At 38.0% G+C, this 14,262-nt stretch overlaps 1 protein-coding gene across 1 annotated transcript in view; it reads left to right on the top strand.

Moving 5' to 3' along the window:
- Positions 1–13,007, top strand: part of LOC149254190 (uncharacterized) — a 62,901-nt gene extending 49,894 nt beyond the window's left edge. The window contains exons 2-4 of the mRNA XM_089460074.1: positions 11,909–12,026; positions 12,291–12,525; positions 12,637–13,007. Coding sequence (XP_089316200.1) covers positions 11,909–12,026; positions 12,291–12,525; positions 12,637–12,665 — 382 coding nt within the window. The 3' untranslated portion in view covers positions 12,666–13,007. The remainder of the gene's footprint in view (positions 1–11,908; positions 12,027–12,290; positions 12,526–12,636) is intronic.
- Positions 13,008–14,262: the final 1,255 nt, after the last annotated feature.

Here is a 14,262-nt window from a genome sequence, read left to right as displayed (position 1 = left end):
TCGGGATCAAATATCATTTCATCAGAGACTATGTTCAGAAGGGAGCTGTGAAGCTTGAGTATATTTCCACTGATGAGCAGGTTGCAGATATTCTTACCAAAGCCTTACCACGGGGCAAGCATGTCTACTTCAGAGACAAGATGGGTGTGGTGAGGAACACCTTCCTCGGTAAGAGGGAGTGTTGAAATTTGGTACCGGAGGACAGGTGGTTCCCTAAGGCTTTGATCTTTGGCCTAGGGAAAAGTGTCCAAAAGAATTTAATTTTTCTCCTGAAGTAACTTTATAATTTTTTATAAAGTTAAATCTAATTTGAAAGTGACTTTAAGTGATAAAGTTACTAAGTCTAATTTTAAAGTGACTTTTATAAAGTCAATGAAAAATTAGAAAGGAAAAGTGACTTTGGAAATAAATGACTAAGTGGGTCTTTATTAAAGTGGGGTGAATTAAAAAAATAGAAAGTGAGATTTAAATGAGCATTTAATCTCAGCCATTGATCTAAATCTATTTCAGCCATTGGATTTAGGGATCACCCAAAAGTCATTTAGGGTTGGGTTAAGGGAGGAAAAAGAGGAAAAGATCATTCATTCTTTCATGAGCAGATTGGGAGAAGGAGAGCAAGAGAGCAAAGGAGATTTCTGGACAAGGAGGAGAAAGAGGCAGCAGTTTGGCACACATACCAAGGCAGCACTTCAGCAAATCCGTACAGCTCAAAGAACAAGCAGAAAAAGGCAGATTTAGTGAGCAAAACAGTGAAAAAATTGATTTTCAGCACGAATATCGAGGAGGCGATTTTCTGCACGAATTTCGAGGTCTGTCCGTACAGCCCGCACGGCCGTACATCCGTACGGTCCGTACAGCTCGTACAGCCATTTTCCAGATTGTCTGTTAGCTGAAAAACAGATAAGTTTGCTTGCTGGAAAAATTTCTGTTTTGCTGATTTTTTTGCTGAAAAATTTTCTCTGTAAAAGGCATTTTCCAGAAATAAAGAAGAGCTCTCAAACTGGTTTTCCCCAAGAGTTGTAGGGGGTTTTTCCAGGGTCAAGTTGACCAAAAATCACTGAGTTTAAATGTGTTTTTATGGCTGTTTTTAATTGCTGATTTTTATTTCTGCAATTTCCAGCATTCTGAAAATTTTCCAGAATTTGTGTTTTCAGCAATATTTATTTTTTTCAGTCTGTTAAATGTATGGTTATGGGAATGGGCATTTAACTACATGGGAGAAATAAGGAGAAACTGAAAACCGGGGTGGGAAAACAGAATTTTTTACACAAGTATAAAGCTGATGGCTTACTTGACAAGCACAAAGCTAGGCTTGTGGCAAAAGGTTTTGCATAGAAGGAAGGGGTCGATTATGAGGAGACTTTTGCCCCCACAGCAAAATGGGCTACCATCCGGACACTCTTTGCATTAGCAGCTCAGAACGGTTGGAAAGTCCACCAAATGGACGTAAAAACTGCTTTCTTAAATGGAGATTTAAAAGAGAATGTTTTTATGTCCCAGCCTGAAGGATTTGCTGTGAAAATAAAGTATGCAAACTTGTGAAGTCCTTGTATGGCCTCAAACAAGCACCGCGAGCCTGGTATGAAAAACTAACTGAGCATCTTCTGAAACTCAATTTCAAACATTTTGATCTTGATGATGCAACTTTATTTGTCAAGAAAGTTGGCAAAACAGTTGTATATCTTGTGGTATATGTAGATGATCTTTTGATGACAGGGAACAATGAAAGCTACATTGCATCCATAAAGAAGGAATTGGGGAAAAGTTTTGAAATGACTGATTTGGGCTATGTTTATTACTATCTTGGCATTGAAGTAACCCAACATCCAAAGTCCATATTTCTTTCTCAAAAGAAATACATTGGAGATCTGTTGAACATGTTTGGCATGACAGAGTGCAATCCTCTTACTACTCCAATGGAACAAAACTTAAAGCTCACATCTATTGAAGGAAAAGAATTTGAGAATGCAACAAAGTATAGACAGCTTGTAGGAAGTCTCAACTACCTAACTACTACCAGACCAGACATTTCGTTTGCTGTTGGAATCCTCTCTAGGTTTATGCAAAAGCCTTGTGAGGGACATTGGTCTGCTGCAAAAAGAGTTCTAAGGTACTTGAAGGGAACTCAAGACTTTGGAATCAAATATACACAGGTGGACGACTTCAGCTTGATTGGATACTCTGATTCAGACTTCGATGGAGACAAAGAAACTGGGGTATCAACTTCAGGATATGCTATGAGTCTTGGATCAGGAGCTGTCTCCTGGAGATCACGCAAACAATCAGTTCCAGCAGATTCCATAACAGAAGCATAATACGTGGCAGCAGCTGAAGCAACAAAAGAAATTGTGTGGCTCAGGAAAATTCTTGAAGATTTGCAGGTAAAACAAGTACAATCAACTACACTCATGATTGACAATACCTCTGCAATAAAGTTGGCCAAGAACCCAAAGTTCCATGATCGAACGAAGCACATCAATACTAAATATCATCTGATTCGACACCATGTTGAGGCCAAAACAATCCATCTCTGTCATTGTTCCACAAATGAGCAAATTGCAGACATCTTCACCAAAGTGCTTGGAAGAGAAAAGCTTGAACGATTCAGAATGATGCTTGGACTCACCAACATCCCTTCAGATTAAGGGGGGGAATGTTGACACCTAATCCTTGCGATTGGGTAAATATATGTAAATAAATAAATGAGAAATATGAACAGTCATCAGGAGATGAACTGAACAGTCTCTCTCTCATGTATATAATAGACCTACCTGATGGAATAGAATATACGAATCAGTTTTTGCTTTGTGGAGTTACTGCCTGGCCTGACATCATCACTGGTGATCTTTTTCGCATTGGTGATAAAGCCCTTGCATCAGTATTTTATCTGTCTCATTGTTAGCAGATTTATTGGAAGCCTGTTGTTTTGTTTCATCATTGGCAGATCTAGTGGAGATTTCTCTTTCGCATTTTTGGAGATTTCTTTCTTGCATTATTGTTTGGCAGATTTTGTATTATTGGCAAGATCTCTATCTTGTATTATCATTGTGGTAGATCTCCCTTGTATCAGTTTTTGCAGATCTCATCCTCTCACACCTGGAGGATATTTACTTATTATTTGTGGCCAATCATCTTATTGTGAAGGTGTATTGTCTTGGATTTCTAACACGCATCTAGAGACTTGTCTATCTCATTCGTGAAAGCTAATCTTCTTCTTGCACTTGCAATTTTGAAGCTGATTTTCAATTCATTAACACTCATCTTGAAGCATGATCTTTGGAAGATATTTTTCTCATATCTGTGGCTAGATCACTTTGCACTAAAGGCATGTTTTCTTTTGGTTCGCATTGAGGCTTATTTGTCATTTGCTGGCAGACCTATTGTAGATCTCCTATTCGCACTTGTAACCTTTGCTGAAGGATTGAAGGATTTTTTATTCTACATTTGTGATCAGATCTCACACTTCAGAAGATCTGTCCTAGTTTGAAAAGGGGTAATGTTGCTGTCATTGAGAAAAGGGTTTTGTACTCTACTTATGTATCTCTGTTGAACATTTGATGAAGATCTAATAGAAGAATATTCTTAAAGGGTTTTCCCCCACAGTGGGGCTTTCCCTACATTGGGGTTTTTCCTTAGTCTTGGACCAAATCTGCTGTCTTATTGTTCATTGACTGTCTTCTATATGGTTATTGGTTACTATCTGCACTTAAAGGTTGAAGATCTAAGATAATTAATTTAAAAATTGCAAAATTTAACATGGTATCAGAGTTGTGGTGAAGATAAGCTCAAGAACAGTAAGTTGAAGGCAATTATCTGCTGAAAGACCTTATTTGCTGCTCAAAATACAACAGTAGATCAGTTCAGATGGCTACATCCTTCTTCAAGGACAGCGAGAAATTGACGCGGGCTTCAAATTATGTTGCTTGGAAACTCAGGCTGGACACCAACTTGGATGGAGAAGATGTTCTGGAGTATGTCCAAGGAGGTGTACCCCAGCCTCCTGAAAATGCCCCTGCTGCTGCTAAAGCAAGACACAAGAAAGTTGAGATCAAAGCCCGCAATATTATCATTGATTCTTTGAAATATCATCTTCTTGCCTGTATCTCCAAACTGAAGACATCTAAGGAAATGTATGACAAGATTGACATGTTCGAAGTTCAAAATTTGAATCGCGTTTTTGAATTGATGAAACATCAAAGATATCAAATTGAATAACGAAGATTCTATTCAGTCTTATTTTATAAGGATTATTGAATTCGAGGACCAAATTTTGTCTGATGGTGAGCCCCTGTCTGATAGGGAATTGGTACACACAGCCCTTGATGGACTTCCTGTAGCTTGGGAAGTATTCATTATTACTATCAACAATAACAATGTTCTACCAATTTTTGATGAATTGATCGGAAGATGCAAGCAAAAAGAATCAAGGATGATTTCAAGGGGCAAAATTCAGAGACATGAAGGAGAACCATCTGCCTTCGCTGCACAAGAAAAGAAGAAGAAAGGAAAGGGAAAATCTTCTAATCCAAAGTCCAAGCCCAAGCTTTTCAAGAAGAGCATGAGGAATGTTGAATGCTTTAACTGTCACAAGTATGGGCACTATGCTCAAGATTGTCCAGAAAGAAGATCCTCTTATAATCAAAGGAGTAGCAACAACTACAATAATCAGTCTCTTGATCGAAAAAGGAGGAATTATGGAGGAAGAAGATATGATGGAAGAAGCAATGTTCACAGTGATCATGATCAAGAGCCTCGTCCTCAAAAGAGATACAAAAATATAAGGTATGAAAATAATGTTGCTGCTTCTCAATCTGAGTACTTTCTGATTTCAGCTTTGTCTAGTGCTTCTCCTAGAGATTCTTTAGACAACTGGTTAGTGGATAGTGATGCCTCTAGGCACTTCTTTGGTTATAAAGAAGTCCTCTCTAATTTGGTTGAGAGGGAGACTGGTTTAAACATTATCCTTGGAGATAACACTACATACCTTGTAAAAGGGTTTGGTCCAATTTCGTTTCATTTGGATCTTGGAGAAACTATTTACCTTCAAGATGTTTTATATGTACTTGGTCTAAAGAAAAATCTTGTATCTATATTTGCTCTAGAAGATAAAGGAATGAAGGTGGCTTTTATAAAAGGAAAGGTGTTAACCTTGCTAGAGAAAACAAACATGAAAAATGCTTTTACTCTTGGATTGAGAGTCGAAGGGCTTTACAAGGTCAATGGGAGACCTATTAAATCTATGGCCCAAGAATGCAATTTCAATCACATCGAGTTATGGCACCGTAGATTTGCTCATCTTCATTATAAGGCACTAGCCAAAGTAAAGAAGATGGTTTCTGGAATGCCAGAAATCCAATCAAAACATGATGGTGTTTGCCCTGGTTGTGAAAGTGGAAAGAAAATGAGAGGGCCTTTCCCCTCTAGCAGTACCAAAACTCATGACATCTTGCAGCTAATTCATTCAGATTTGTGTGGACCTATGCCAGTGGCATCCATAGGTGGATATTTGTATTATATCACCTTTGTGGATGATTTCTTTAGAAAAACACGGATATACTTTCTAAGGCACAAAGATGAAGCCTTTGATATGTTTAAACATTTCAAAGCATTGATTGAAAATCGAATTGGATAGAAAATCAAAGTCGTCAGATCAGATAATGGAGGAGAATTGATTTCAAATGAATTCATTGACTTTTGCAGAGAAGCCGTTATCAAGAAAGAGACTATTGTACCATATAATCCTGAACATAATGGTGTGGTAGAAAGAAAGAATAGAACTATCATGGAGGTTGCTCGTGCCATGCTAGATGATCAGAATGTGCCAAGGTTCCTATGGGGAGAAGCTGCCAACATTGTCGTATATGTACAAAACATGACTCCTCATCGAGCATTATATGACAAGACTCCTGAAGAAGTATTCACAGGCAAGAAACTTGATGTCAGTCATTTAAGGATCTTTGGCTGTCCTGTTTATTTTCATGTACCAAAAGAAAAGAGGAACAAGCTTGAGGCTTCAAGTAAGAAAGGTATGTTTGTGGGCTATTGTGAAGATTCTAAAGCATTTAGAATTTATATACCTGGTCAAAGAACAATAGACTTCAACAGAGATGTAACGTTTCATGAAGATGCAGTTCCTTGAAAAAGTAAGAATTAGTCCTCCTATCTCTTCTAAAGAAACAAATGATGATGTGGATCCCTCTACTCATGAACCTGATCATGAGGACCTAGATGAACCTGTTGAGCCTATGGATCCATTAGATCCTCCTCCATATAGGAAAAGGCCTCTATGGCTTCGTGATACTCTACAAGATGCTGAAAAACATACTGCTCCCAGGGGCACTTTTAGAGAAAGCAAGAAGCCCAGTCGATATCAAAACTATCTTGTTGCTATGAGTTCTATCATACAGAGTGAATCTCAATCATTTGAAGAAGCAATAAAGCACCAAGTATGGAAGGATGCCATGACAGAAGAATATGAATCCATTATGCAAAATGATGTATGGGAAGTTGTTCCTAGACCTCAGGGCAAATCAGTTGTGACTTCAAAGTGGTTGTTCAAAATAAAACATGGGATGGATGACAGTATTGAAAAATATAAAGCAGGATTTGTGGCTCAAGGATTCTCTCAGAAAGGGGGAATTGATTATGAAGACTTCTTTGCTCCCATTGTTCGCTATACCACCATTCACTCTATTATTGCTTTAGTTGTTAGTCAAGGGTGGAATTTCCATCAGATGGATGTCAAGACAACTTTTCTCCATGGTGCTCTTTAGGAGGAAGTAAATGTTGATGCCAAACATGTTTATTGCTTTGCAACCTCTATAAGCATCAATCCCACATGGCTACATGCATCACACCAAACCCAAAGGGGACGCCGAGATGCCAATTAATGATTCTGTGGCAAATATAAGTCCAAGTGGTAGGTATCCACTCAAGAGGGTAATCTAACTCAATAGGCAATACACTTGAAGCAGCACAGAAAGCATGTAGGCACACTAGAGCACCATCAACATAGTCCTGATTTGCAAGGACAAAGAGTAGAGAATCATCAACAAAATGGTTATTAACCATTTTTTGAACCATTTGGGAGTAAAATGTCTCTAACCTGCCCCACAATGTGAGCCACCTGCAACAGATAACCCAAGGGATCAGCAATCAACACATAAATATAGAGGCAGAGGACACCCCCTAGTGAATGGACCTATGAAGAGCAGTTTTTGGGGACAAAGCATTGTTGATAGAAACAAAAGCCAAGACATTGGTGAAAAGTGTTTTAACCATGGAAACACAACAAGGCCCAAAACCCAAACAAGTCAGCATCTCAGAGATGGACCAACGAACCCAAATTCCAATCATAAGCCTTATAAAAGTCAGTCTTCAACATAAGGCGCTATTTACTAGACTCCCTGGCCCACTCCATAGCCTTGCAAGCAGAAACCACAGTATCAAAGATTCAAGAATGAACCTTCGCTGCCCAAAATGAGTGTGCTCTTGCTGCACCACATTTAGATATTGAATGAATCCTCAGAGCCAATGTGGGACTCTATTGGTGATGACTTCCATTGTATGGTCCTAAAGTGTTTGCATTTGGTTACCTTTATGGGTTGGTGAATCTCATTCCAATGAATGCAACGAGAAATTCTATTAGGGTTTGGTGGCATATCACTTTGCTTACATTTGCTTACAAATTCCATATACTTAATGCCTATTCTTATAGGTTAACCTAGATTCCACATTTTGGATGATGCAATATAATCATAAACTTAGGAAAATGGAATTATATAGTATGTTTCTCAATCTTAGAAAATAATGGTGGAGTTAAGATTAGGGCCTCGAGAATCAGAGATGGGATTGGTGAAATAAAAGGTGTTGCCTGGGAAGCTTAGGGAAACAAATGAAACCAATCTGAGTACATACTAGAAATGTCTGTCTCTAGCATTATAACTGGCATTATTAATAGCCATGACTGGATTCCAAGGATCACTATCAAATGTATTGATCTTCACCTTTCCAAGCACCAACATGGCAGCATATATGATACATAATACTTATATGAGTCCTCCTAGTCATCCATATTGAAAGATTGATTCAGTACTACACCAAAACACTATTGACAACTAGCATGGATTTCATCATCACTTGACAGGAACACACAGTGATGAAGACAGTTTTAACTTTTTTGATAGTTTGCAATATTGAATTGATAATGTGATGCAGGAAATTGAATTCACTGAGGAACAGGTCCAGCTGTTGTCTTAATACATCGAGAAGCACTTTGATTAAGTCTCAGATCATTCCCTCGTTGCAGTGTCTTGTCATCATTACCAGATGACATGCCAGCTCATGTGCATGCAATGACTTTTTTTTGTTTTGTTTTTTGTATTTTTCATGCATGGTGGAAATCAAACCTTTTGATGATTCATTCCTGAAGCCTTTATTATGGATTTGAAGTCTTGCTTTCACTATAATTTCTAAGCAGTGTTTTAAAATTTGGCCTGTTGAAAATTTTTGTGACCCGACAGAAAAAACGGAACGGGAGGCCGAGTCATGACTGACTCGGTCAACTCGGCCGGTTCCGCAATAACTCAGCTGAGTCAATGAATGCGGCCTATAACCCCAAAAAAATTCCATTTTTCATATTTTTTAAATTTTTTAACTGTTAGCTGGTTAGTGGGGACTCCAAGGTGTTTTATAAATTAGTTAAATGCTATTTGGGGTCCATTCCCCTCTCCTAGTCTTGATATGCTATTCAAATTTCATGGTAATGTTAAATTCTTAAATTCTTAAAGTAAAAGTGAAATTCTCCTTAATCTTCATTTTCATCCTTTTACTTAAATTTTTAACGTTACCATGAAATGACTCAGGATGTTTGAGAGTGGTTCCGGCCTCATTGGATTTCATATGGAGAAAGTAGAATTTTAGATTTCATTCAAAATCCAGCAGACTTATCAGTTTTTCAGGATTTCAGGATTGGAGGATTGCAATGTTTCCATTGAATTTTGTCATGTATTAGGGTATGGAACTTGTATTTAATCAAGAGCACCAATCCCTCTGTGTACCTTGATGTTAGTGACATTGGTTGTCGAACTCCTCCGGGATTCGCTCTCAAACCAGGAGCTTTTGAAAATGTCGCTCCCGCTCCCGTTTTTGCTCTCGCTCCCCACTTTCGCTCCCGCTCTGGGCGCTCCCAAGTAACACTGAGCCATATGATGTTGGCAACTCTAGCAGTAGCCAGTAGTACTGGTCACAGACTTTTGTTCTAGAGGCCATTTATAGCCTCCTTGGTTATGTGTTTTTGTTTTGATATCTATATCATCATCGTGTATGTATTGGACATTGCACTGGGTGCCATTTTGATATAATGGATATATTCATGAGCCTACTTTGATCATATGTTGTCTTCTATCTATATTCTAATGCTGTGTGTTTGGAAACATGAATGAAAATCTTTAAAATTGTGTTTTTATAAAAAATAAATATTTAATGTATTTTTTGCAATGACCGAGTCATTGAAATCGAGCCGGCCGAGTCGATAGCAAGTCGGAGTTGACCCTTGGCCGAGTCGGAGTTTTAAAACATTGTTACTGACACAACCTGATTTAAGTGAATCATTATCTTGTTTATAACTTTTGCTACACTTCCTTTGAGTTTCACTCCTCACTGAGTTCATTTACAATGTGCTGTCTTGTGCTTCCATAAGCTTATCTGGGAAGATATGCTAATCTCTGTGTGCCTATGATCAAGTGAGGGTTTGAGACAATCAAATTGCTTTCACATTCTTGCTTGGCCCATTCCCCTCAGTGCCAATGGGTTTGGAAGCGGTGCTAGTTGACAAGAATGTGATCTCCACTTTGCAAGTGCCACCTATTAAATACTAAGTTATCAGGTAACTCTGCGTCCTTAAATGACACTGAACCTAGTGAAGTGATTAGCTTCATTTTCTGTTTTTTGCAACACGACATGCTAGCTAGGTTCAGTGATTAGCTTCATTTTCTGTTTTTTGCAACACGACATGCTAGATTCTTTTAAATTGTTTTCATAGGCAATTGTTGTATAATGCCTATAATTTTGTAATACAATTCAGATATTATTAGATCCCTTCTGTAAATTGTTAATTCTATATTCTATGGCATAGTGTAAGTGGTTTTGAAATATACTTATGGGAAGTGGTTGTACATCTCAAACAATTTTGTAATACAATTCAGATGTCATTGGAATCCTGAGAAGTTGAGGGTAAGTATTATTACCTGACAATAAGTATACATAGCCACTTTATTATTTTTCAAGCTTTGAATCAGCTAAGAATGCGAGGCCCTTCTAATTTTCTGAACTGCACTGCATTTTTTGTCTGATGTTTAAAAGTGATATAATTTAATTTAAATATTAATATCCAGAAGTGGCCAATGGCCACAAATTGTCTAGGGAATATAAAATGTACACATGACTAAACAGAGGAAATGCAAGGGCATCTCTGTAAGAACTGAAAAGGCGTAGTAGAACAGTACAAGGAGAATGCCAAGAAGTATCATTGAATCTGAATGAGCTGAAAAGAGTGAAATGGGTGAGGGTTCAATGGACATTGAGGAGCATGCACAAAACTAGCAATATGGTCAGCCATCAGCTTTTCTGAAACTTAATACAAGTTGACCAGAAATTGATTTAGATCAAGTTATCTAGGTCAAGTTGCTATTAACGAATGTCCTTAAACAAAATGTGGGAAGCACAAATTCCCATACCTCTACAAGGTTTGATTTGAATTTCGTTTGAATGCAAATGAGTATTTTAAGTTTGAAGCAGTGGCTGTTGTCTTATGAGTACTTGTAGTCATTGGGTAATCATTCTGGAAGGATTTACAAGGCTTGTTAGGCACTACAGAGGGCTGCAAATTTCCCGGATTTCGCCAGCAACATTCAATAATCAAAGGATAGTGTAAATGTTGAGTCTTGACAAGCTGAAATTACTCTAAATTAATGTTCCACAGGGGCATACCCCCTAGGGTGGGGGCTGTGTCCCCCATGTTTCCCACGCTTTGGGTGTGCCTGGGGAAACTTTTCCCTATGTCTCCCTTTTGGGGAAACACATGGAAACTGTTTCCCCAACGCGGGGGATGCATTTTCCTGAAGGGGAGCATTTGGGTGACCTCCACCCCCCAAAAAAAGAAGGTGCCAATTGATTTTATGTCCAACAACCCTTTAAGACACAACAAAGTTAGGTGATAGAGCTTTCAGGAGTTTGTGACCTAGGATAGAAACAGTAAGATAACGGAGAATGCCAATTTTTACTTAAAAGTAACTCTACCATTAATTGTTGTAGGATGTTTGAGAATACTACTTATGGAGAAAGTAGAATTTCATATCCCATTCAGAATTCAGCAGACCTAATAGTTTTAAGGATTATAGTGTTTCCACTGGATTTCACAATGATGAATTTGCATGGTTGAATTGTTTTTGTTGGGATCTTATCATTATTTATTTATTGTTTTTTATAATTTTAGAGACGGGTACCTCTATGCTAGGGTCCCAATGCCCTCCTGAATTTCTCTAAAATATGGGGGTGCTCCCGCACGTTCCCCACGTGTGTTTCCCCACTCCTGTGCTCCCCCATCTCCGAAACTTGGTGGAACATTGCTATAAATAGGATTTATGGTTTCATGTGTTTCCATACTTCCAAACTTTCCAGTCTGCTATGCAACAATCAAAACCTTTCTAGTAGAGGGAAAGGGACATCCTTATGGGTTGCACAAAGTTAGTGGAGGTGAATAGGAACTGCCTTGAGAGTTGCACAAAGTTATGTCCCATTGTTTTGTAACAATTTAAAATTTCACAAGTGATAAAGTGTTAATGCTTTAATCTTAGATTTGTATGTTTTATTTTTCAAGTATTGCTATACTTTATGTGATTTGTGTCAGATATACCAAGGAGCGACCTAGGTTTGCTGACCACCTGGAGGCAATCAAGTTTATCTGCAAGGACTTTTGGTCAGAGCTATTCAAAAAACAAATTGACAACTTGAAGACTAATCATCGTGTGAGTTTGTGTTTATCTCTAAAGTTGGACATACGTTAGAAGAGTAACTTGTAATGTTATTGATATGATAATTTCATAACAGAGAAAATTCAGAGAGATGATTAGGAAAATTTCCCCGAGGATGGGGAAGGTGAGTGGATTACTAGGTATCAGAGATTGCAGAAATGATGTCCTGTTAAATTGGAATGGTGGGTGGAATATTATGTATCTCAAAATAAAATGGAGATGATTTTTTGCTCTGCATCCCTTGTTTCTTGCATGCAGGGTACATTTGTATTGCAGGATAACCGTTTTCGATGGCTTACTCGTATATCTCTTGATAGCCCATTGCCAACTGCAAATGGCTCCCCAGAAGAGTCATCCACAACATCAAATGATGCAAAAGCTGCACAAGCTGCAGGCATGCACCTTTACTTTCCTTGTGGAATAATACGTGGAGCATTAACAAATCTTGGAGTTCCTTGTCAAGTTTCTGCTGAGGTGGCGAATCTTCCTGCATGTAAGTTTTGTGTCAGAAGAAAATGCTTTGGAAGCTACAGCTGACTGCACTTTGTAACTATCCATTTATTTTGCTTACCACTGGCTGTATATGTTTGTCTTTCACCTGCAGGTTCATTTGTTGTTCGCATCAAAGGTTGAAATTATGGAATTGATATATACTCTGCGAATTCATTCTATTTGTGAGAAGATATAGTTTGGGGTCCTCGAAAAGAACATGGAGAACTTGATGTAGACAACTTTATATCAAAAATATATAATGGATAATTGAAGGGATGATAGTTTGGTAAGCAAACTCTACATGTTCTATCTGATACAAGGGTGTTTCAAGTTTCAACTTTCTGATGAAAGTATTTGGTATATTGCTTTTCAGTTGTATGACATTCTGTTAGGTTTATTTAAGGGTTTTGATGAGGGCACCGAATCCATATTTCTTTTAAATTGAGGATGTCTGTCATTTATCCAAACAACATGTATTGCATACATGCGTCTTACCTTTTTGGAGTGAAAGTTGAAGTGCGGAAGTAGTCATTTCGGTAATGCTGACAACCGCCAGATCTTGCTTGTTAGTTGTTTGCTTTGGCCAGAGTTTTTTGTATGTGCACTAACTGCTTATTTAGTATGATATTTGAAGCTACAGAATTTTATTTGAAGACATAACTATTGAAAGATAATGGATGGCATTTGTGAAGTTGAATGATGCTAGAGCTATTTATTTGTTTGCAGTTCAGGTTTTTTATAGGGTCCTTCATCCATCCAAAAGTCTTTTATTTTTCTCTTGTTTTGGGAATGCTTCAAGAAATATGTCTGGAGGGGCTGGATTGCAAAGAGCAGACTGACTTCAGTATGAGGAGTATGTGCTCTGCCAAAATCAGTCGGGACTCACATCCAGTCTTATCCCTTTGAAATTTATGCCATACGTGTGGGATGAACCATAATAAGAATGGAAACTTGGTGGATAGCTACTCTCCATTGACCTAAACAGTGAACCAACACCTCTTTGGCAGTCGAGAGACTTTTAAAAAACTCAAAAGGCATGTATATCTATTGAGATACTATATGGCTAACAGCAGTGTCTTTACTTGATCAATGGTTCATTGATTTGATTCTTCCTATAGTATCAAGCAACAATGCCCCTTGTTACCGCCCAATTTGTACTTAATGATGAAAGCCCTGATTGACTAGGTACGACTCAAGGACAACTGCTAGGATGGTTACCTCTGGTCACCTCAATAATATTTCCTTTTCACTTTGGGCCAGCTCTCCTCTGGCTCAAAGGGGATCTCTCTAGTAGGATTACTAAGACAAGAAATGAGGCACAAGGTGAAGTTGAGAGTAGCCTTGGTAAAACAAAGTTACGAGGTTTTTATGGTTTTAAAATAGGTGATGGAAGGGAGTAGAGATCAGTGCCAAATCCAGCTAGAGCAATGTAGTCAAGGTGAATCAAATATCTAATGAGATCAAGAAGACACACTCCAAAGAACCACTGTTGCATGACTTGTACCCAGCAAATACTCGGCTGACATATCACTTGCCAACTCGGGAAGACTCGACAAATAGCAAAAAACTAAAAAATGTCTCATCCTTTTTGCATAAAAGATAAATTATTGGCATTTCCAACACATACAAGTTATAAAACCAATCTTTAAACAAGAATTCATAACAACTCATAAAATATGATCATATAAGTTATAACATAACACAATTGAGATTTGTATTCAAAATTTTTAAAAGCAAA

Source organism: Pinus tabuliformis, chromosome 7 (genome assembly GCF_031772625.1).
Source record: "Pinus tabuliformis cultivar Carrire ecotype Pingquan chromosome 7, CPIR1, whole genome shotgun sequence".
NCBI classification, from domain to species: domain Eukaryota; kingdom Viridiplantae; phylum Streptophyta; class Pinopsida; order Pinales; family Pinaceae; genus Pinus; species Pinus tabuliformis.
The sequence above is the reverse complement of the archived record's forward strand: the minus strand, read 5'-3'. Positions and strand labels throughout refer to the sequence as shown.